Source organism: Acanthochromis polyacanthus, chromosome 10 (genome assembly GCF_021347895.1).
Source record: "Acanthochromis polyacanthus isolate Apoly-LR-REF ecotype Palm Island chromosome 10, KAUST_Apoly_ChrSc, whole genome shotgun sequence".
NCBI lineage: Eukaryota > Metazoa > Chordata > Actinopteri > Pomacentridae > Acanthochromis > Acanthochromis polyacanthus.
Genome location: NC_067122.1, coordinates 683,255 through 707,639, shown reverse-complemented (window position 1 = coordinate 707,639; position 24,385 = coordinate 683,255). Strand labels below are relative to the sequence as shown.

Here is a 24,385-nt window from a genome sequence, read left to right as displayed (position 1 = left end):
TTTTACTTTTGTTTGTAGTCATTTTGAGTCTTTCTGTGTCTTGTTTTATTTGTTTTGTGACTCCTTTTGGTCTTCTTGTTCATCGCCTCTTATTGGTCCTTTTGTCTTGCTTTGGTCTTTTATTGTCTCTTTTAGGTCTTTTTGCATCTGTTTTTGGTCTTGGTGCTTCTCATTTTGATATGCTTTTACCTCTCTTTTCCATCGTTTTGTTCACTTTTGAACTCCTTATTTTTGGTCTTCTTGTCCATCATTTGCTGTTTTTGCATCTTGTCTTGGTCTTCTATTGTCTCTTTTAGACATTTTGCTTCTCTTTGTGATTTTTCTGTGACTTTATAGTCTTTTTACATCTATTTTTTGGTCTCGTCGTGTTTATTTTTGGTCTTCTTGTCCCTCATTTGGTGTTTTTGCATCTGTTTTTGCTCATTTTGTGTGCCGTTTTTTGGTCTTTTGCGTGTCTTTTTGAAGTACTGGTGTCTCTTGTTGGTCTTTTCGTGTCTGTTTTTGGTATTTTTGCATCTGGTTAAGGGTTTGTTTGCTTCAGTTTTTGGTAATTGTATCTCCTTTCGGTCTTTTTGAGCCTCTTGTGTCTTTTTGGTCCGTCTGTTTGATACTGGGGAAAAAATAGACCAGACTGAATTGCTAAATAGTAGTTTTCTTCCTTTTCTTTTCTGCTTTATTTAGACTAAAGTAGTTGAAAATGAGAACCAGAATACAAACTAAATCAGTTTTTTGAGGCTGGTATCAGGGTAAGCCCACACATTCTGCTGAACATTCGGATCTTTCTGAGGCTTTTTCAGAGCTTTATTTTGAAGAGCGGCTTCATGCTTCCTGTGTGTGTCTGCAGCTCATCACTCCTCACGCCATCCGGGTCCAGACTCCTCCTCGCCACATCCCCGGGGTCGTGGAGGTCACGCTGTCCTACAAGTCCAAGCAGTTCTGCAAAGGAGCGCCGGGACGCTTCGTCTACACCGGTAAGACTCGCTAACGGAACCCGACCTGCAGCGTCCGGTCAGCTGATTGGACCGTGTTTATCTGCTCCGAGACCAACTCAACGACAGAAATGATGCATCTGCAGCTTTAGAGGGTCTGAGGATCCTCAAAATTCTTTAATTATGTCCAATTCAGTTCTAAAGCCCATTTAAAATAGCAGGAGTTGAACTAGAGTCATTGACAGTAAAACACATCAACTAACAGACAAATCTGAATAAAATACAACAAAACAATCAGAAATATTAGACTTTATTACAAATTAATCACCTTTAAAGGTAAATCCACCTTTAAAATGTCTTTAAACGCTTCGAACATTAAAGAAAAAAGCGACTAGAATAAAGTTTAATTGAGCTCGACGATGACGACCTTCACGGTGTCCACAGATCCTTAAAACGCCTTCAATCCGTTTATTAATCGGCTTTAATCGTCCTTAAAATGAGCTCCTCCGGTCTTAAAGATCCCACAGACGTAGAAATGAAAGTTTAATGAGAAAAACCAGCGGCTCAGTTTGGTTCTTTTGTGGCTCTTTTTGCTCATTTTTTGAGACTTTTTCTGCTCGTTTTGGGATTTAATTTGGACAGACGTGAAAAGGAAGAAAATTAAGATTTTATATCATCAATGAAACATTTTTAAACTCTGAATTTTGGAGGCCGTGTGTTTTTAGATGCACTGTAAAAAATAAAAAAATAAAAAAAAAATGAGAATTTGTCAACAAAGGAGGCAAAAGTATGTTAAAAAAAACAGCAAATATCTGTAAAATAATGATTTTTTTAGCTGTTGTCACATTTTCCATTCACTATTGCTTTTTTTTATTTTAGCCTGTTTTCTGTTTATTTTTGTTTTTTACAGTCGGTGTGTAAATAAACATTTTTTTTCTGTTTTTCTGTAATTTATCAGTTAACAGTTAAAATGTTTACCATTTTTCAGTTGTTAATATTTCAAATAACTGTAAAATATCAATGAAATAATCACATTTTAGGCTGATTTAAAACTATTATTATTATTAAAAGCTGTTTAAAAAAAGACTAAGCAGTTCAATTTTCTGCAGCTCAGAAATGAATATTTTTCACCTGAATTATTTGTATTTTAGAGCTCTTCTTCTTTAAATAGAAGGTTTTATTGCACCTTTGTCATCGATTTATCAGGTTTTTTGGTGTTTTCAGTGCAATATTTTAGAATTTGGCAACATTTTTGTCTAGAATTACTCAGTTTGCTTCAGTTTTAACCATCAAGCAGAACAGATTATAATTTTACACACATTTCCTCTGATATATTTGGTATTTTGGGGAATTTTATGTGTATTTTTATGCGCCTTTATCCTCGATTTATCAGATTTTTTGGTGTTTTTGTGCAATATTTTAAATTCTGAAGAGATTGGATCATCAGATTTCTGATCAGTTCCATGTAATTGTGATATTTTTTGTGATTTTTCCCTCGTTTCCTCTGATAAATTCTGTATGTTTGTGAAGTTTGTGCTCGTCTGTGGAGCTTCAGTTTGAATAAAGTGTGATGGAAGCTCTCTGAAGGTCGAAGGTTTGAGGTTTTCTGTGGAGGATCGTCTCCGTTGTTGTCAGTAAACAGTTTCCTACAAGCCGGCGGTGGAGTAAACATTCCCCCCGAGCTGCTCGGCTCTCGGCTCGCCCTTCAGGCTCTTTGTCAGCGTCCGGCCGCCTCCTATCAGCCGGCGGATCGCTGCTTTTACCGATTATTCCGTCAGAATATCCAGATGTCATTCAAAGTAGCAGAAAGGTCAGATGGACGGCTGTTTAGCGCGATAAGTAAATGTCAGGCGAGCCACTTTGGTTTCTTTCTGTTTAACACCGGTTTATCGCCGCCTCCTTCGCCGTCGTCTTTGTGGGAAGCGCCGCCTCCTCGCAGAGTCGAGGCGTCACAATGGACGGGCCGCCGCCTCCTCACGCTAATCTCAGATCCCGTTTCCAGATAGGAGCGACCGGAGGAGCGCCGCCACCTTTCTGCACTGAATAGAGCCTGTTGTTGTAGATTAGAGGAGCTTCAGGAGCTTCTACATCCTCAAACATCAGCCCAACATCTGGAGGAAGCAGCAGGTCGTCCCAATTCTTAAATTCACAAAACAGAAAAGACGCAGAAAACGTCTCAGTTTGAGGCTCTAAAGATCTGTAGTAAACACGCTAAAAGCTCTAACATCAACTGTAAAAGCATACCAGCAAATACGTTCATCCAGGACTCCCTGAACAGCCTCCAGTGGTCTTTAAGGGGGTCCAAGGAGCCGTGAGGAGCTCCAGAAGGTCCAGGATTTCCAGTGTGTATTGAACCTACAGCAGAAGGCTTAAGGAGGTTCTCAAGGAACTTGTGAGCACCCTGGAGCTTTTTCTGGGTTGTTTAGTGATTCTTAAGGAGGTTCTAGGGGTCCATGGAGATGTTCCAGGACTCCTTGAACAGTCTCCAGGTCATTAAGGAGGTAGCAGCGGCCTTGAGGACTTTCAGTGGTCCTTAAGCAGGTCTTAGAGGTTCTGGGAGGTTCCTAAGGAGTTCTGGGGGGTCCTTGAGGAGGCTGGAGTCCTTGGGGAGGTTCCAGAGTTTGTTCTCGAGGTTCTGCAGGTCCTGGATTCTGGCTGAAGCTCCCCTGAGGAGGCTGAAGGTCCCTGAGGAGGTTCCAGGTCTGTTCTGAGGCTGCAGCAGCTTCCAGGTGGATGCTGTTGCTATGCTGACCTGCAGGTTGCTGAGGTGAAGCCCCGGCAGCCAATCAGAGCGCAGCAGGCTGCCAGCAGAGTTTCCCAGGTTTCCGTCCGTCTCCTCAGAGCAGCTTAAAGCAGCTTCACGGTTTGATCCGCCGGCTTCGCTGGAAAAAAACGGCCGAAGGCGAGAAACGCTGCAGAATGTCAAGAAGGCTGAGAATGAGGTCCTGGAATCAGGAGTCTGTTCACAGCATCAGCAGGAAACTGATCAAAGTCACAAACAGAGAGAAGAGTTTGATCTGGAAATAAGCAGATTACAGAGTTTCACTGCTTCATTAAAGCACAGATCAACATTTATGTGAAAATAAACATTTCAGGGTCATTTCATCAACACAAATACAAACAGTTTAAAAATGTAAAATTACTGGTTTTATTGTATTTGAATCAGATGAAAATATAGTTTTTCTTGACACAGTTTTGCTTTATTTAAATCAGAAAAAAATATTGTTATTCTACAGATGTTTTCTTTTGACCAAACATGAACAGGCCAAACCTAAAAAAATAAATAAAAATGTCTCCATCAAAAGTCTGTTTTAATTAAATGATGATTTATGTTTTTATAGTGACAATAAAATTTAAGTTTATTGTTCAGTTCATTTTTTTCCTGTTTTGTTCAATTATAAAAAAAAGTTTTAAAAAATATTGTTTTAAAAAAACACAGGCAGAAACTGTAACTACAATAATTTTAAAATTTTTTATATTACACAGTTTTACTTTAAATAACATTGGCTCAAAAAGTCTAATTTTTTTACGGGTATTTTTTTTATTTATTCAGTGAATTTTTTCCTGTTTAGTAAAATTCTAAAAAAAATCTATATAAATATTATTTTTTTAAAAATTGTAAATAAATAAAATAGCACAAAATATTTACGTAGTTGTACTCTATTTAAATTATATTATAAACAGCGACTATTTACACAATTTTACTTTGTTTTTAAACATCACAATATTCTACATTTTTAGAAGTATTTTTCTTGCTTTGCAAACAGAATTTATATAATTTTTTAAATGTATTTTATTTTTCTTAGTGTTTTTATAATTTACTGCATAGAAAAATTTGAGGCTCCTTCAGACTATTTTTTTTATTTTTACAGTGTAGTCTGTATTTTGTGGTGGTTCTTGTTTATTTATTTGTTTATTTATTTATTCGGGGGGCTGTTGCCGTGGTGATCCAGATACTCAATAATAAACAGAAGCGGTCGATGCCTGAATGAGAAACGACCAACAAAGTGTTTTGGGGGGAATCGATGAATTAAGAAGCTCCCAGTGAGGAAGACGGTCCTCGAACGCCTCGCAGCTGGAAATGCAGCGATCAATGCGGCCTGCAGGGGAGGAGGAGGAGGGGGGGGGGGGTGGAGGGGGAGTAAAGGGGGAGGCTCTGGGATCGATGGGTGCTGAGTTATTGCTGCTCGGCCACTGATTTTTAGAGAGCTGTGTTTTCCCAGGAAAGTCGATTCCTGCAGGCTCCTCTCATTAGTCTGAACCTCCTCAACCTCCTGCTCCTCTTGAATCTCTTTAACCTCCTACTCCTCCTCAACCTCCGGCTCCTTCTGCACCTCCTGCTCCTCTTGAACTTTCTGCACCTCCTGCTCCTCGTCAATCTCCTGAAACCTGCTCCTTCAACCTCCTGCACATTCTAGACCTCCCACTCCTCCTGCTTCTCCTACACCTCCTGAACCTCCTGGACCAGCTACTTCTCCTGCTTCTGATGCTCCTCCTAAACCTCCTGCTCCTCCCACTCCTCCTGAATGTCCTGCTTCTCCTACACCTCCTACACCTCCTGAACCTCCTGAATGTCCTGCTTCTCCTACACCTCCTGAACCTCCTGAATGTCCTGCTTCTCCTACACCTCCTGAACCTCCTGAATGTCCTGCTTCTCCTACACCTCCTGAACCTCCTGAATGTCCTGCTTCTCCTACACCTCCTGAACCTCCTGAATGTCCTGCTTCTCCTACACCTCCTGAACCTCCTGAATGTCCTGCTTCTCCTACACCTCCTGCTCCTCCTGAATGTCCTGCTTCTCCTACACCTCCTGAACCTCCTGAATGTCCTGCTTCTCCTACACCTCCTGCTCCTCCTGAATGTCCTGCTTCTCCTACACCTCCTGAACCTCCTGAACCTCGTATCTTGATTCCTGAACCTCCTCCTGCTCCTCCTGAATGTCCTGCTTCTCCTACACCTCCTGAACCTCCTGGACCAGCTACTTCTCCTGCTCCTGATGCTCCTCCTAAACCTCCTGCTCCTCCTGCTCCTCCTGCTCCTCCTGAATGTCCTGCTTCTCCTACACCTCCTGCTCCTCCTGAACCTCCTTCTGTAGCAGGTTGTAGTATTTCTGTGCTACACTTTTGGAGTTTTTCTATTTTTCTGCAGGATTTTAGTTTTTTTTGTTTTTGTTTTACAGATTTTTAGTTTTTTTGTTCCGTAGGATTGTAATTTTTTTTACGGCTCTTCCATATTTTTTTTCGTTTTGTAGTATTTTTGTTCTACAGTTTTCTACATATCAGTGGTTCTTTCATACTTTTGCTGCTATTACTGCAGTATTTTGGGTCGTTTCTGTCCTTCATTGATCCTTAAAGTCCCTGTCAAAAGTTTTAGGACACTTTCTCATTCAAATGAATGAGAAAGTGTCCTAAAACTTTTGACAGGGGGTGTACACTCCCTCAGCTCTCATTTACTGCAGTTGTACTTTGGCAGAGTATTTCCAGACGAATTCTTTCCTCCTCTCTGACACTAAACTGAACATCTTTGGACAAAACGAGACGTTTGATTAAACTCTGATCCACATTTTAACATTTTCTGACGTTTTAGAAGCAAACAGCTGATCGCTTCGTCCAGAAAACAACGAACAGCTGAAATAATCCGTCGGTTAGAAGAAGTCTCGGTCTTCTCCTGCCGACTCGCAGCTCCGATCACTAATTGACTTCTGAATTTTTATTGTTTAATTACTGTCGCGGTAACGCATGGAGGTAATTATCTGTGAGCGGCGGAAACAAAGGAGGAGGAAAGTCAGCGGCTTTTATAGCTGCACTCAGGCCGACGTCTGGAGGAAAAACGACCGCATACGTAAAACTCTTACAGCTTCAACTCAGCCTGAAAAAACCATAAAAGACCAGAGAAATGTTTGGTTTTTATTTTAATATTTAAACTCTCCCTATTTTCAATCAGTTCGGTTCTAAAAACAAGAAAATCAAAGAGAAAATACAATCTTTTTAGAATGTTGTAGATGCAGATTTGAGCAACACAAAGTCAGTAAATTAAAACTGTTGAAGTAATTTAAAGGATGTTTAAACTTCACGTGTGAGAAACTAGTCATGAAACTGGAGCATTTTACTGGAAAAAAAAGATGATATGGATAGAAAATAGAAACAAAAGTGATATTTTAGTGGTTTAGTTTGAGGTTTTTTTCCAGGATGAAATGTTCAAACATCACAGAAAAAAACGTTTGTTTTCATTATTATTGTTTTATTATTAACTGGACATTTGCTGATTCATAAAACAACCTAAATTAAATGCAAACAACCACAAAAAGATCCTAAATTCAACAAAAATCAAGCAGAAAATACATAAAATGACCAGAAAGAGACACGAATCAGCGTAAAACAAAGTATATTAAATGCAAATGACCACAAAAAGACAGAAAAGTAATAAAATGCCACCAATAACAGACAGAAAATGAGCAAAACAAATGCAAACAATGACAAAAAAAAGACGGAAAACAACCAAAACAGGACAGAAACCTTCCAAAAAGACCACAGAGAGACAAAACAACCACAATGAGATGGAAAATGACAAAAATGAAACGCAAACAACCACAAAAAACCTTAAATGAGCAAAATGTGACGCAAAACAACCACAAAGACATGAAATAAATGACCACCTAGACCCACAAACCAACCAAAATGAACAGCAAAAGGAAGTTAATTTACCCAAACCCACCTCAAAAAGATGTAATACAAACATGGATGGACTTGACCAACACAAAAAGACATAAAATGACCAATTAGACACACAGACCAACCAAAATTAGAAGCAAACAGCCATAAAAAGAAGTTAATTTACTAAAAATGGACATAAACTAACATCAAAAAACATAAAATTACTAAAATCAGACACAAAACAACCATAAAAAGATGTAAAATGTTAAGTTCAATGATCAGAAAAGGACACAAATCAGCACTTAAAGACGTAAAATGACCAAAAATTCACTCAAAATAACCAAAATCCAATGTAAATGACCACAAAAAGACATGAAATGACCATCTAGACTCACAAACCAACCAAAAAGACGGTATTTTACCAAAAATGGACAGAGACCAGCCACAGAAAAAGATGTTAAATTACCAAAATAGGACACAAACCAACAACAAAAGACTCAAAATGACCAACTAGTCACACAAACCCAAGTTAATTTGTTAAAAATGGACACAAACCAACCACAAAGAGATGTTAAATGACCAACTACACAAACAAACCAACTAAAATGAAATGACCAAAAGATCTTTAATGAGAGATGTGATGCAAAACAACCACAAAAAGATGTGGAATGTAAAGTTTAATGACCAAAGAAAGGACACAAATCAGCACTGAAAGACGTAAAACGACCAAAAGTTCACTCAAAATGACCAGAATCCAGCATAAAACCACCACATGAAAACGTACATTTGAGCCTTCAGCGTGTCTAAAGGCTTCAGACTCCTCCCACTGTTAGTTCCCTCTCCACCGTCCTTTTTCTGGGAAACACCAGATGAAGTCTCATTTTAGACGTTTTGCCTCTTTAGCATTCAGGAAGCTGAAGCGCACATCTGTCCGCTGCCCTGAACCGGGCCGACAGATGTTTGGAGGTTTTAGCTGAAGCCTGACTGACACGAGGAGCTGCAGCTTCACAGGAATCCAGAGACACCTGATCAATCAGCGCGTCGCTAACAGCCTCCTCTGCTGCGATCGATGCTCATAGAAATTTCATGAACTTTAAACTGTGATTGACAGGCGGCTCAGAGCTGCTCACAGAAGCTCTGACTCCATAAAAACAAGCAGAATGTTAATAATCATCGCCTCGTTAGTCAGCTTCCTGCTCCCAAACATCAGCTTAGACAACATCAGCGCTTAGAACCAAGCAGTGATTCAGTCTTTGGAGCATTTTTAGAAGCTGAAGGCTGGAAAACGGCAATAGAAAGGGAACATATGTGATGTCTTGTTTGATATCTTTTCTCCAATTGCTGCTTTAACCCTCCTTTGTCTCATTTTTTATCATTTCCCGCAAAGTTTATGAATTGTTTCCACACTTCTTTGCACAAAATGTGTCCAAAATACCTTCAAATGTGCTCAAAATGCCTGAAAACTTTCAGAAAAATGACCCAAAACACGTCAGAATTGACATGAAACATGTTTAAAGCTTTTAAAATTTCTTCCAAATGGATGAAAACTCATTGAAAATTATTCAAAATACGTCCAAAATGACTTAAAACTTGCCCAAAATGACTTAAACCCTGTGTCTCTCCCTCTGTTAGAATTTATTTCACAATAATTACCTGTAATCAACGTGCTCAACAACACTGCAAAGACACTGGACAATCCACATGCTGCAGACAATGAACTGTTTCCTTTCTACAGCTTCATTTTCTTCATCGTTTTGGACAAGTTTAAGTCATTTTAGTCGTTTTTCCGGTAATTTTGATGACTTTATTCAAACATTTTGATCAAATATAAGTAATTTTGGACAAAATTAAAGTTTTTGGGGACTTTGTTTTGCAAAAAAATAACCACAAGAAACAGCGATAAAACAACAAAAACCGCAGAATACCAACAACAATGAATGCTGACGACCACAAAACGACAGAAAACACTCAAAGTTAAATGCAAACCAACCACAAAAATACATGAAATGACCAAAGTGTTACACAAAACAACCACAAAAAGATGCAAATCAATCACAAAAAGATGCAAAACAACCACAAAAAGATGCAAATCAATCACAAAAAGATACAAAACAGCCACAAAAAGATGCAAAACAACAATTAAAAGATGGAAAACAACCTAAATTTGACACAAAGAAGCACAATTTCTAATAAAACAACTCAAACTAAACTGAAAGAATGATTTAAAAGGTGTAAAAGAAGCATTTGTGGCTCTTCAGAGGATGTGGTCAGGTGTTTCCTACCTGAGCTTGCAGACGGGTCAGCTGACAGGAAGTGACACGCTCTTTATCTAGGCAGCAGAAGTGTGTTCTCCGTCGGGGGACCTCCTCAGCTGAGACTCGTATCAGAGAGCAGCTCGCCATCGGGGACACGTGGAACTAATGTCGGGTAATGAGCTGTTTCTGGGGGCTCCAGACAATAAGCAGCGCTCAGGTGGGGGCCTATTTCTTAGAGGCACGGAGCTTCCTGCTCATCACGGAGACGGAATTATTCCCTGATTGACGTCGGCGTCGCTCTGGGAGGATCCAGCAGCAGAAACCTGAACACACCTGACAGGTGATGGTGGACCAGTCAGGAGCTGTTCTGCATCGCTTTGAGCTTGTTTTTACTGTTTTAAGGTCATTTTGTGCTGCTTTCAGACAGTTTCTTCATAAAATATTAGCGCTTGTGAGTTTTTGTCTTTATTTTGAGGGGGTTTTTTTGGTCATTTTTGTGTCTTTTCAGAAGTTCTGAGCGATGTTTTCGTCTCTGCGGTTGTTTTGAGTGTTTTTGAGGTCATTCTGTGCTGTTTTTAGACAGTTTCTTCATAAAATTTTACTGTTTTTGCATCTATTTGCCATCATTTTAAGCTTTGGTCATTTTTTAGTCTCATTGTAGAGTTTTAAGGAGCATTTTCCGTCCGACTTTCGCGTCTCTCTCTGGTTGTTTTTAGTGTTTTAAGGTCATTTTGCTGTTGTTTTTTTTTACATGTTTTCCATCAAATTCTAGTTGTTTGCCATGTTGTTGTTGTTTTGAGTCTTTCTGGACATTTTTTGGTCTCTTTGCTCAGATTTTTGCGTCTCATATTCGTAGTTTTGTGTCACATTTTATTTTTTGCACCTTATTGTAGTTCTTGTGTCACTTTGTGATGGTTTTGGGTGTTTTAGGGCCATTCCACGGCTGTTTTGTTTTTAGATGTTTTGCATCAGATTTTTAGTGCTTTTGTATCTTTGTGGTTGTGTTGAGTTTTGTTTGCTCATGTTTTGTGTCTTTTGAAGAGTTCAGAGCATCGTTTTAGTCTGTTGCACCTCTGGGGTTGTTTTGAGGGTTTTAAGGTCATTTTGTAGCTGTTTTTTTTAGACATTTTGCATTAGATCTTACTGTTTTTGCATCTCTTTGTCATTATTTTGGCTTTTTCCTGGTAATTTTTGTGTCTTTTTTAAGAATTGTAACCAACATTTCAGTGTTTTGCGTCTCTGTGATTGTTTTGAGTGCTTTAAGGTCATCTTGTAGCTGTTTCTGAGACTTTTTGCACAAACTTTAGTGCAGTTGCATCTCCTTGTTGCTATTTTGAGTTTTGTTTGCTCATGTTTTGGGTCTTTTTTAGAGTTCAGAATGACATGTTCATGTTTCGCATCTCTCTGTGGTTGTTTTGAGGGTTTTTTGCAGCTGTGTTTTAGGCGTTTTTCCTTGAAATTTGAGTGCTTTTGCATCTCTTTGTGGTTATTGTGAGTTTTTTTGGTCATTTTTGTGTCTTCTCACTAGCTTTGAGCAGCATTTCAGCCTTTTACACCTCTTTGTGCTTATTTAGAGTGTTTCTTCATGGTTTCACAGCACAGGAAGGAGGCAAACATAGAAACAGGATCAGAATGTGCAGGTGTAGCGCTCCTATAAATCTCAGACTGAGCGTCCTGGTTCACAATAAATCAGCTGCAGATGTTCGTGGACAGGAAGCGTTGTGCAGAATAAAAGCGTCTGTATTCAGGATGTTCTGGCCGCTTGACGGGCGGCAAAACAAATCAGCTCCGTCCACTTAGAGCCCAGCGTCCGACCGCCGGGGCAGATGGGAAATTACAGCGGCGGTGGAATACGGAGGACGAACATGACGGCGCCTTGGAGCGTCCGATCAGAGATGAGCAGCTCTCCACGGAGGAATCCCATCACAGCGGCGTAAATATTCACTCAGGGAGGATCAGCAGCAGCCCGGTGCATTATGGGAGCTGAGGCGGCAGTAATGAGTCTGAGATGTTCAGGAATCATGTTCAGGATGAGTTTGATGTTTCTCAGAGTCAATTTCTGCTCAAACGTCTTGGAATCGCCAAGAAAAAACCATTTTACAGCATTTGGTGTCTTATTTCTGAGTGTCTGTGGTGTTTTTGGTCAAACATTCTGGATTCATCTGTATTTATTTGTTTAGTGTCTTTCTTTAGTCATTTTTACTCTTTTTTTCTGACTCTGTAGGAATTTTGCATCTCGTTTTAGTAGTTTTGTGCCTCATTCTACTCGGTTTCCATCTCTTTGTGCTCATTTTTGGTCTTTTTTTCAAAAGTTTTGAGCGATATTTTAGTCTTTTGCATCTTTAGCGGTTGTTTTGAGTGTTTTAAGGTCATTTTGTGGCTGTTTTTTGGACATTTTGCATTAAATTTTAGTGCTGTTGCATCACTTAGCACTACTTTGCCGTCTTATTTCTGGGTTTTTGTGAGTCTTTTTGTGGTATTTTTGGTCAAACATTGTGGGTTCACGGCATTTTGCAGCAATTTTAGAACATTCTACATGTTATTGTGTCAAATTAGTGTCTTTTTTAGTCCATTTGTAGCTCTCTGTAATTATTCTTAGAAATTTAGTGATAATTTTGACTGTTTTTGTCATTTTTGGTCTATTTTTACATCTGTCTGTCACCATGTCTGTTTTTTTCTGACTTTTTGGTTATTTGTGGTCGTTCCGTCTCTTTTTAGACATTTTTGGTTGTTCTAGTGTCATTTTGGGTTCTTTTTATGGCTTTTTTTTAGCTATTTGTGGTCATTTTGTGTCTTTTTTAGATGTTTTAGACTTATTTTTCACCATGTTTTTATTTCAGTCTTTTTTTAAGGACATTTGTGGTCATGTTATGTCATTTTGTGGACATTTTTAGACGATTCTTCTGTCGTCATTTTAGGTTGTTCTAATGTCATTTTGGGTTCTTTTTATGGATTCTATCTGTGGTCGTTTTGTATTGTTTTTGGATGTTGTTGGCATCATTTTGGGTTTCTTTTTAGTAATTTTTTGACCATTTGCAGTCATTCTGTTTTGGGCCATTGTAGCTTGTTCTCGTGTCATTTTGGGCCCTTTTTCTGGCTTTTTGGCTGTTTGGATCATTTAGTATATTTTTTTGGACATTTAGATGTCATTTTGGGTTTCTTTTTAGTCCTTTTTGAAATGTAATGACCAGTTTGCGGCTCTTTGTAGTTGTTGTGGCTGCTTTAGTGAGTATAATGAGGGTATTTGTGGTCATTTTATGTCTCTTTTTGGACAGTTCTTCTGACGTCATTCTGGGTTATTTCGTCTCTTTGTGGTGTTGTTTTAGGAGGTTGACTTCCCAGTGAGAAACGTTAAGTGTCACTGGAGACAGAAGCTCTGCTCTCTGGGGTTCAGTGTGTTCGCTATCCTCCTCTTCTTTTACAGACCGACTTTTATTCCACACTTGCAGTCTTCTGCTTTTACCGCCGTCTCATCCTGTTATTTTACCGCCTTCTGGTTTTAACACAGAGGCAGGTTTTATTTGACTGCTCAGATCTCATTAATGAAGCAGGACCTTTCCGAGTCGCCGTGCAGATGTTCGTCTTTCATGTCGCAGCTGCAGGAACCGAACATCTCTGCTGTAAATGAGCGAATCTCCAGCTCCGACCTGCTGCTCGCAAATCTGCCGTCGAGAAATTAGTTCAACACGCCTCCCCCCCGTCCTCTCCTCAGTCACTTAGCCGCCTAATAAGAGAGCGTGCCGATCAGCAGGACGCCGACCAACCGTTTGATCACTTTCACAGCGAGCGGAGCCGCAGAGAGGGCGATAAATGCTTGATTAAATATATAAAGAATCACCCTCTGCCTCCTCTCACCTCTGAATTATCTTCCTGTGCTCCCTTTTCTGATTTATAAAAAGCCTCAGACGGCAGCAGAAAAAGCGACGGCGGCCTCGGAAAGAAGAGAAAGAGAAGCCGAGAAAAATCAATACAAATTACGATGGAGAAAGTGGCACTGATGCCTGGAATTGCAGCATATGTTTACACTAAATCAGGCAATCTGTCTTCATATGGGCGGCGTGGCGCTGGGGGGAGGGGGTCAGGGTTCGCCGCCGCCAGCCGCCCGTCTCCAATTACTGCAGGGAGGCAGCCGGCTATCGATTGGCTGGGAGGAGCCCCGCAGGCAGCCAATGGGGCGCTGAGGTCAGAGAGCGGCGAGATTTTAATAAGAGGAAGTAATGGGCTTAATTTACTGATGGTGGGGGGGGAGGGGGGTCCAGAGGTTCATTAGAGCCTCGGCCTCCATCTGGGGTCCGCCATGTCCCTGAACGCACCATCAGCCTCCACCCACTGGGGTTCCTTCAAATGCAGGAGTCAAACCAACCCAAACCGTCGCTAATGCTAATGCTAAAGCCAAATGAGCATCAAGTTTAGTTTCTCTTTGTTGTCATTGTGTTCTTTTTGTCACTTCGTGGTCATTTTGTCTCTATTTTTAGACATTTTAGGTCGTTCTACTGTCATTTTGGGGTTATTTTTGTCTCTTTGTGGTGGTGGTGGCTAATGCTAATGCTAAGGCTAAGGGAGCAAAGCAACAGAGGGAAGATCTTGTAATTCTGTGTCACTTTTTGTGACGTTTTGGTTTTATTTTTGGCATTTGTGGTCATTTTGTGTCTCTTCGGGAATTTTAAACGTCATTCTGGGTTATTTTTGTCTCATCATGGTTCTGGCTAACGCTAAGGCTAACAGAGCAGCATCTCTTTCTAGGCGTTGACATTTTAGCTATTTTACTTTTTATTGTCTTGTTTGTCATTTTTGGCTTTTTTTAAACTCTTTGCTCCTTTGTGGTCATTTTGTGTCTCTTTTTAGACATTTTAGGTTGTTCTACTGTCACTTTGGGTTTTTTTTTGTCTCTTTGTGGTGCTGGCTAAGGCTAAGAGAGCAGCATCTCTTTCTGCTATTTTACTTGTTATTGTCTTGTTTGTCATTCTTGGCTTTTTTAAAACTCTTTTTGCTCCTTTTGTGGTCATTTTGTGTCTCTTTTGGGGAATTTTAGATGTCACTTTGGGTTAATTTTTGTCTCTTGGTGGTGATGGCTAATGCTAAGGCTAAGTGAGCAAAGCAACAGATATTGCAGTTGTGCTTCTCTTTGTGGGTGTTTTCATTTGTTTTTGTTGACATTTTAGCCATTTTGCTTCTTTTGTCACTTGTTCTTTGTTCTTTTTGTCTCTTTGTGGTCATTTTGTGTCTAATTTTTGCCGTTTTGTGTCTACCGATGCTAAGGCTAAGAGACTATTAATATCAGTTATTTTGTTTTTAACCATTTCTTTCTGATGTCACTTTGTTTTCTCTTTTTTCTTTTTTGCATCTCATGTTATTTATTCTCTTTGTGATCATTTTAAAGATCTTTGCCATTATTTTTGCATCTCTTTGCTCTCCAACCTCTGAGCTTCTCCTCTAAACACAAAAAGTGGGAATTTTTTGAAACATCTTAAGAGAACAGAGGCTAATGCTAATGCTAATGCTAAGATATTTGTTTTCATTTTCGTCAGTTTGCTTCTTTTTCTTTTTAGTCCCTTTTGTCCTTCTGTGGTTGTTTTAACTGTTTTTGGGGTTGTTTTGCAGCTCTTATTGGATCATTTGCATCTCATTTTAGCTCTTTTGTGTTTCTTTGTGGTTGTTTTTATTTTGGTCATAGAAATCTCCTTTTAGCCATCGTCCTTTTTGGTTTACAAGCTAATAAGCTAATGCTAAGTGAGTAAGACACAGTTTTGATCTTTGTAGTTATTTTTACTAGCTTTTTCTAGTCATTTCGGGTTTCTGTTTAGCTCTTTTTCTATATTTGTGGTGATTTTGTATCTCATTTGAGCCCTTATCATGTTTTTAGTGTTTTTTTTTTCATTTCTGTCTCTCTTTAGCCATTATGCTCTCTTTCTATTGTCTCATTTTTGTTTCTTCTTGTCTCTTTGGGATCTTACTGAGTGTTTTTGTGGTTGCTTAGCATCTCTTTTACAGCATCAAGCCTCCATCTCTAAGGTTTATTCACAAACGTCTGCAGTCAAACAAACTAAAATGATTCACCAATTTAAAAACATTTTTGTGGATATTTTGAGCTTATTGTGGTTTTGTCGCTCAGTTCAGTAATTTGTCTCTTTGTAGTTATTGTGAGTGCTGTTGTCGTCTTTATGTAGCCTTTTCCTGTCTCATTTTAGCTCGTTTGCATCTCTCTGTGGTTGTTTGAAGGCAGTTTGGTCCTTTACTTTTCTCTTTTTAGCTATTTTCCATCTGTCGGTCATCATTTTGGGGTCCGTGTTTGTGTTGTTTTGTGTCTTTGTGATCGTTTGCATCTTTTTGTGGACATTTTCAGAGTCTTTGTGGTCGTGTTGCGGCTCTTTTTTGACAGTTGGCATCTATTTTTTCTTTATTTTTTCAGAGACAGAGCAGTTCAGAGTTTATTACACTTTTTAACACACGAACAAGTCAACGTTCTGATTCCTGAGTTCACAGATGAGAAACCTTCTGATGAAGAGTTAAACATCTCAGGTCTTCGTCCTCTCGTGTGTCGGGCTGTAAATGGGTTTTTTATTCTATTTCTGCAGCTCCTATCGAGCCTCCACGTCTTTTCTAAGTTGGGGTGTTTGTACGTTTCGTTTTGGGATTCTCCGCTGATTGCTGCTCGCGTCGCAGCGCCGCATTATCTCCGTTCATCCTCCGCTGCTCCTCGTCCCGCCAAAAAGCCTCTTTGGGATCCCGCAATGAATCCCCGTTTGGCCGGAGGTAATGGATTCGTGCTCCTCTTCCTCTCCGGGATCCAGAAACCCAACATGGCAGCAGCAGAGGGCCTCGTCCCTCAGCGCTCTGTCACCCTTCAGATATCATCCCCACCCCAGTCGCAGCCTGAAAGCCCCTTTTCTCCTCCTCCGCCGCCTGAAACGGGGCTCCGACAAATTTGATTTAGCAGCTCGCGGCCGCCTTATTCCCGGGGAAAGAAAACAAATATTGTTATAATGGTAATAACATCTATTTGGAGCGCCGGCGACAAACGGCGGCGGGGCCCTTTGAAGGAGACCCCTCTGCGCCGCCGTATAGCTGCCTTATTCTTATTCATGAAAGCCGCGGTTATGCATATTAGCGCAAACTAGCTATTCTACTCACCGGCATTTGGTGTGTCAATCATCCTTACAGAATACAAGAGCCAACGGTGACAAAAGCGGAGTGGGCAAGATCGGCTGACAAATTGTCCCCAAAGTCAAATTTGACAGCCTTTTATGATTAATGGGCTTGATTATGGAGAAGTATCTCCCCGAACTCATTTCCGGGTGTTTCTGTTGGACGGAGAGGAGGAGGAGGAGGAAGGCAGATTGTCTGTGGAGGTGAATGAGGGAGAGAAAAGAGAGAAGCTGGATTGAATTAGCGGCGGTGAAAAGGCAGAGCGAGGAGGAGAAGGTGGAGTGTGAGGTCTCACACTTAATAAACAGCAGATAAGAGAGGGAGAGAGATCAGCGCTCGCCGTTAGCGCTTGCTGCTAATAGGAAGCTGCAGACTGGAGCTACTGCTGACGGACCGACATGACGGAAAAGATTCACAACCGGCTGGAGGATCTGTCTGCTCTTAGGTTTCATTCATGGGGCGTACTGAAGGCTGTAGCATGGATTAAAACACGCAAAACAACCACAAAGACACACAAATCTAATCCAGAAATGCAAAACGACGACTCAGAGATGCAAAGACATCTCAGAAAGATCTGAAACAGCTGTAAAAACAAAGTGAAACAACAACCAAAAGAGGTGAAACAGCAACTAAAAGAGGTGAAACGACACCCAAAAGAGGTGAAACAGCAACTAAAAGAGGTGAAACGACAACCAAAAGAGGTGAAACGACAACCAAAAGAGGTGAAACAGCAACTAAAAGAGGTGAAACGACAACCAAAAGAGGTGAAACAACAACCAAAAGAGGTGAAACAGCAACCAAAAGAGGTGAAACGACAACTAAAAGAGGTGAAACGACACCCAAAAGAGGTGAAACAGCAACTAAAAGAGGTGAAACGACAACTAAAAGAGGTGAAACAACAACCAAAAGAGGTGAAACAGCAACTAAAAGAGGTGAAACGACACCCAAAAGAGGTGAAACAGCAACTAAAAGAGGTGAAACGACAACCAAAAGAGGTGAAACGACACCCAAAAGAGGTGAAACGACAACTAAAAGAGGTGAAACGACACCCAAAAGAGGTGAAACAGCAACTAAAAGAGGTGAAACGACAACCAAAAGAGGTGAAACGACACCCAAAAGAGGTGAAACAGCAACTAAAAGAGGTGAAACGACAACTAAAAGAGGTGAAACGACAACCAAAAGAGGTGAAACGACACCCAAAAGAGGTGAAACAGCAACTAAAAGAGGTGAAACGACAACCAAAAGAGGTGAAACAGCAACAAAAAAGAGGTGAAACAGCAACAAAAAGAGGTGAAACGGCAACTAAAAGAGGTGAAACGGCAACTAAAAAGAGGTGAAACAGCAACAAAAAGAGGTGAAACGGCAACTAAAAGAGGTGAAACAGCAACAAAAAGAGGTGAAACGGCAACTAAAAGAGGTGAAACAGCAACAAAAAGAGGTGAAACGGCAACTAAAAGAGGTGAAACAGCAACAAAAAAGAGGTGAAACGGCAACTAAAAGAGGTGAAACGGCAACTAAAAAGAGGTGAAACAGCAACAAAAAGAGGTGAAACGGCAACTAAAAGAGGTGAAACGGCAACAAAAAGAGGTGAAACAGCAACAAAAAGAGGTGAAACGGCAACTAAAAGAGGTGAAACAGCAACAAAAAGAGGTGAAACGGCAACTAAAAGAGGTGAAACAGCAACAAAAAGAGGTGAAACGGCAACTAAAAGAGGTGAAACAGCAACAAAAAGAGGTGAAACGGCAACTAAAAGAGGTGAAACGACAACTAAAAGAGGTGAAACGACAACAACCAGAAAAGGTAAAATAACAACTAAGAGTGAAACAATTAAAAGTTGAAACTACAACAATAAGAGGTGAAACAACTAAAATTGATGAAACAACAACAAATCGAGTAAAACAACACCTAAATAGGTGAAATAAATATAAAAGAGGTGAAACAACCATAAATGGACACAAACTGATCACAAAGACACTAAAACTACCTAAAAGATGCAAAGAAACGATGGCCTGTTGTGGGTCAGTCAGTTAAGTTGTGTTGCGTCTCCAAAGGTAACACCGTTCTATCATATTCTATCATGTTTGTGTGTCTGTGTGTCAGTTTGTCGCTCTAACTCTTTCTCGTTGTCGTCCTGCAGCCTTGAACGAACCGACCATCGACTACGGTTTCCAGCGGTTACAGAAGGTCATCCCCCGTCACCCCGGCGACCCCGAGAGGTTACCTAAGGTCAGTGTGAGGTCACGGGTCACATGTCACAACCAGGAAGTGTTGGCTGGGTGCAGCAGGTAATTGGAGGCTGTTTGTCCCTCTGTGGCCTCTGTAGACCTGCAGATGGGATCTGTCGGTTCTTTCTTGGTTCTGTTTGTTTCTCGGTGGAATTAGACCAGCTAATGGTGAAGATGACGTGATTGTCAGAGTGAAGAAACATTTTACCGTCATTTTACCAGATTTGCTTTTAAATATATTCTAAAGTTTTCCCTTCAAACTTCTAAATCTTACCTTTAAAGAGGTAAAACAACCACAAACGGTGCTTCTGTCGGCAGATTTCATCAGTAAAAAGGGGAGAAAGTGTCCCAGGATGCAGATTCTGGACGGTTTCAGGATGAATTTCTTTGGCAGTGAAGAAAAACACATTTACAAAGTGTTGGTTCAGGTTTCAGAACAGAAATGAGCCTAAAATGTGAAGCTTCATCTCAAACCAGAATCAGCTCTCCGTTGTTTTTCAGTGTTTTATTCTGTTTCTCACATTTTCATGACTTTTTCTCTTGTTCATTAAAAAGTTGAAGGCAGATTTTCACTCTTCAGTCTGGAGTCAGTAAAATTATTTATATCACTGGAGGCCTCTGAGCTGACGGAAAACTGATGAATACTGACCACAAAAAGGCACAAAAACTCAAACCAGAAATGCAAGGAAACTAGAGAAGGATGCAAAAACTGAACACACAGACACACAAAAACTCCCAAACGATACAGGGACTTAAAGATGCAAAACCACTCCAAAAAAAAGAGAAACGACACGAAACAAAGCAGAGAATTAGACAAAATAGTTACAGTGACAACAAATGGACACAAACGAGACAAAAAACGAAGCGCAAAAAAGTCAACAGAAAGGAAACAAAACGATGAAAACATGAGACAAACGACATGAAACAAAGCAAAAGACAAAAAGGAAATGACAAATGAAACGAGTCAGACAAAACAAGACAAAAAACACGACAAAATGTTACAAAAATGAGACACAAAACAACAAAAGAACAATCTGGTATTTATGATCCAAACAACTTGTCATGGTCTAGAAATGATTTTAAATTTATAGTTTTACTAATTTACAATCTGCAGTTAATGTCTTCTCTGTAGTTTTTACACTCTGAGGGCCGGATTGGACCCTCTGGAGGACCACTTTTGGCCCACGGGCCTCATGTTGGACACCCCTGGTTTGAAGTCTCTGCAGGTCAGTTTTAGTTTTATAGAAGCGCTGAGGAGCTGCTGCTGCTTCCAGACATCGCTTTGCACACCCGGACGTCAGGTGTCCCGTTAGCATGAAGACGTTATTCTCCGGCGGCGGCGGCGCTAACTGAGGCAGATTCTGAGAGGCAGCGAGCAGCGGCGGCCGGCGGCGAGCGTCAGATGGGCTCTGACACTCCAAAGCAGCTGCCAAATTGAAACCATTTATCAAAATCTGACATCGGAGATCCAGTCACCAAAAAAGCAGTTTATTTGTAAATTGATACTAATAGCGAGCGTACATTGTCTGGCCCCTTTGATGGCCTGATTTGCAGCCGCCCGCCCGCCATTCACATATTTATTTATTCACAAGAAAACTCAATAAGGCCGCAGATATTTTCCCTCCCGGACGTTTCGGGGCGGGCAGGCATCACGGCGAGGCTGCGACCGAGCAGCGACGGGTTAACTGGAGGTGTCACTTCTCTTTTGTTTTCACCTGCAGCCGAGACATCAGAGCGCCGAGGCTAGATCTGGACCGACTGATTGGTTGTAGCTGCAGGATGATGGGGGCAGCAGGGGGAGCAAAAATGGAAAGCAGAGGAGTAAACACCAGGATGGATTTATCCACACCTGAAAAAAGCTGCTCTGCTTAGCTTAGCTTAGCATAAAGACTGGAGGCAGGTGGAAACAGATTTAACTGACTAAACTGCAGGCTGTAAGCACACAGAGCTAGTTTGATGTAGAGGCTGAGATGTACAAATTTAGCTAATATGGATGTAGCTTAGCTTAGCATAAAGACTAGAGGCAGGAGGAAACTGTTAGCATAGCTCCATCAAGGTTGATCTAGTTTAACTGGCTACATCTCAGACTGTAAACAAACAAAGCTAACTGCAAGTAGAGGCAGGTTTGCTATAAATTAGCTTAGCTTAGCATGAAGACTGGAAGCAGGTAGTAACTGTTAGCATAGCTCCATCAAGGTTAATGTAGTTTAACTGACTACACTTCTGACTGTAACAAACAAAGCTAACTGCAAGTAGAGGCAGGTTTACTATAAATTAGCTTAGCTTAGCACAGAGAATGGAAGCAGGATTAAATTGTTAGCATAGCTCCACCAATGTAACTGACTACACCTCTAAATGTAAACAAACTCAAAGCTGACTGCAGGTACACGCAGGTTTACCCTAAGTGAGTTTAGCTTAGCATAAAGGCTCCAGTCAGATGGAAATTATTAGCATGGCTCCACCAAGGTATCTTTCTAAAACTCTGACTGTAAACACACAAAGCTAACTGCAAGAAGACACAAGTTTACCTTAAATTAATTGAGCTTAGCTTAGCATGACGACTGGAAGCAGGTAGTAACTGTTAGCATAGCTCCATCAAGGTTAATGTAGTTTAACTGGCTACATCTCAGACTGTAAACAAACAAAGCTAACTGCAAGAAGATTCAGCTTTACCTTGAATTAGCTTAGCTTAGCATAGCTTACCACAACGAATGGAAGCAGGTGGAAACTGTTAGCGTCCCTCCATCACAGTTAGTCAGGTTTAATTGACTGCATCTCTGACTAATTCAACATAGCATGAGTTTAGTTTATCTTATTTGAAATTACATTAATTAAGTTCAGAACTCTTAATAATTAATTTTAAATAATAGAAAAACTAATTGGAACAACTTAAGTTCCTAAGTTTGCTGACTTAAAAACTTGTTTACATAATTAATTCAGATGACGACATGTATAAATTGCTGTTAAATGATGTTTAAAAACCTCATTTGTTAAGAGATCTCACTTAAATTTTACGGTTAAGGATCACTGGTTCTGAGATTAAAACCAACAAATTTTACTGATTTTATGGTGAAGTTGATCCTTCTGCTTCCTGTTTTTTGCTGATTTGTGAAGAAGCAGATTAAACGTGGCCCCCATCCTGGACTCCAGGGGCCTCCATCCCTCCATCCATCCGTCCGTTTGGGGATTATTAATTCCAGCCCGCTTCATGAATGAGGAGATTTCCGGCGTTCATTGAGAATAATGAGCGACGTTCGGCCGGCGAGCTGAATTCCAATCGGCCTCCCCTGAATGGAATTAACCCGGCTCCTTGTCCCGCATCATTAGAATACCTTTACGCCTGATAGTCGCTAATCTGGAGATCCGGGCGGCTCCTCCTCCTCCTCCTCCTCCTCCTCCTACAGGTCCATCCATATTTTATAGAGATCAGCGGGGCGGCGGCTGCATCTGTAGCTCTGCTCTGGGTGATTTATCATTGTTAAGGCCGCTGTCTGATGGCTTCTCCTCCAGGGTCACGCCGATCCCCGTTCGCCTTCGCACCTCCTCAACCGCGGAGTCGGCCCCCCGTAATTAAGCCCCTAGAAACCAGAGGAGGGAAAGAGAAAAAAGAGACAGCGGAGGAGGAGGAGGGTGGAGGAAAAAGCAGGAATATGTCAAGAGATGGACAGAAGAAGGGCAGGAAGGCCACGAGGGCTCTGAGAGGGTTTCTGTGCAGCTTTCAGGGTGTGAAGGTCCACCAGGAACGATCTTCTCACGTCTCTGGATCCTTCACATTCATCTGTGGTGGTGATTTAAGAATTTCAGAAGCATCATATTCTCATTCCGATTCTAAATTACAACAAAGAGACACAAAACAGCTGTAAAAAAAAACTGCCACAATGAAACAAAAATGTCTATAAGAGGCACAAAATGACAACAAAAAGATGCAAAATGACAACAAAGAGACACAAAACAGCCACGGAAACATGCAAAATAACTACAACTAAAAAAAACAACAAAAAACAACCACAATGAGGCAAAAACAACAAAAAACAACCACAATGAGGCAAAACTGACAACAAAGAGACAAAATGACTATGAAGAAACAAAAAACTGCCACAGTGACACAAAAATGTCTATAAGAGAAACTAAAGGACCAGAAAAAGATGCAAAATTACAACAAGAGACACAAAACAGTCACAAAAAGAAACACAATTGCAATAAAGAGCACAAAATAACAAAGACACAAAACAGCCACAAAAAATGCAAAATGATAATAAAGAGCCTCTGGAAAGCAGAAGGAGGAAATAGCAGCAAGAGCAATGGATGGGTGGAGGGAAAAGCAGGAATATGTGCTGAGATGGACAGAAGAAGGGCAGGAAGGCTCTGAGAGGGTGTGAAGGTCCACCAGGAACGATCTTCTCACGTCTCTGGATCCTTCACGTTCATCTGTGGTGGTGATTTAAGAATTTCAGAAGCAGAAAACCGACTCGTAATGTTGCAACATCGGATATTTTGGTGAAATCTTCTCGTTTCTTTTCGTCAGTCGACAGTTTTCTGTGTCGATTGTTTCACATATGAAACATCAGAAAACAAGTTCCCAGTTTTGTCCTTCCAGCAGCATCCAAATACTCACTCTGACTGATTTTATTAAAAGAAACTAATTAAATTAAACTAACTAACAACCACAACTGGACAAAAAATGACCCCGTACAATAATGAACCACAAAGACACAAAACGACCACAAAGCAGCAAATTCTCTGAAAGGTTGAAGCTATTAGGCGAAAAATGTTTATACTTTTAAAATGTAAAAAAATTAAAATTATATATATGATAAAATTATATTATTATGAAATTATATATATATATATATATATATATATAATTTAAAACAACAACAAGGAAACAGTATCCCAAGAAGTGTCCATGATATTTTACATAAATATTTATCAACTATTTATTTATTTATTTGTGAGATTATTTTATTTAATAGTCATCATTTGTCATCTGATTTTTGGGGTCATTTACTATCATTTTAAACATAATCTTTTAAATTTATGGTTATTTTAAATTACAATTATTGTGCGAAGAATGATCAAAAAGTGTATTAATATTTATTGTTAATATTTTTATTTTTATGAATATTTTTATTTTAAACCTATATTTATATTAACATTTTTAAAGATGTTGTGGACAC

At 40.2% G+C, this 24,385-nt stretch overlaps 1 protein-coding gene and 1 long non-coding RNA gene across 6 annotated transcripts in view; both read left to right on the top strand.

Moving 5' to 3' along the window:
- LOC110965896 (transcription factor COE3-like) overlaps positions 1-24,385 on the top strand; it is a 187,358-nt gene that overhangs the window by 141,989 nt on the left and 20,984 nt on the right. For all 3 annotated transcript variants that reach the window (XM_051954580.1, XM_051954579.1, XM_051954578.1), the window contains 2 exons: positions 845-971; positions 19,121-19,209. In XM_051954580.1, coding sequence (XP_051810540.1) covers positions 845-971; positions 19,121-19,209 — 216 coding nt within the window. The remainder of the gene's footprint in view (positions 1-844; positions 972-19,120; positions 19,210-24,385) is intronic.
- On the top strand, positions 15,967-19,111 carry LOC127535789 (uncharacterized). Of its 3 annotated transcripts, none has more exons than XR_007944669.1 (3): positions 15,967-17,852; positions 17,958-18,442; positions 18,718-19,111. It is a non-coding gene; the product is annotated as an uncharacterized LOC127535789 (long non-coding RNA). The 3 variants fall into 3 exon arrangements; XR_007944670.1 differs by having other exon boundaries at positions 15,967-17,936; positions 18,210-18,442; XR_007944668.1 differs by having other exon boundaries at positions 15,967-17,999; positions 18,042-18,442.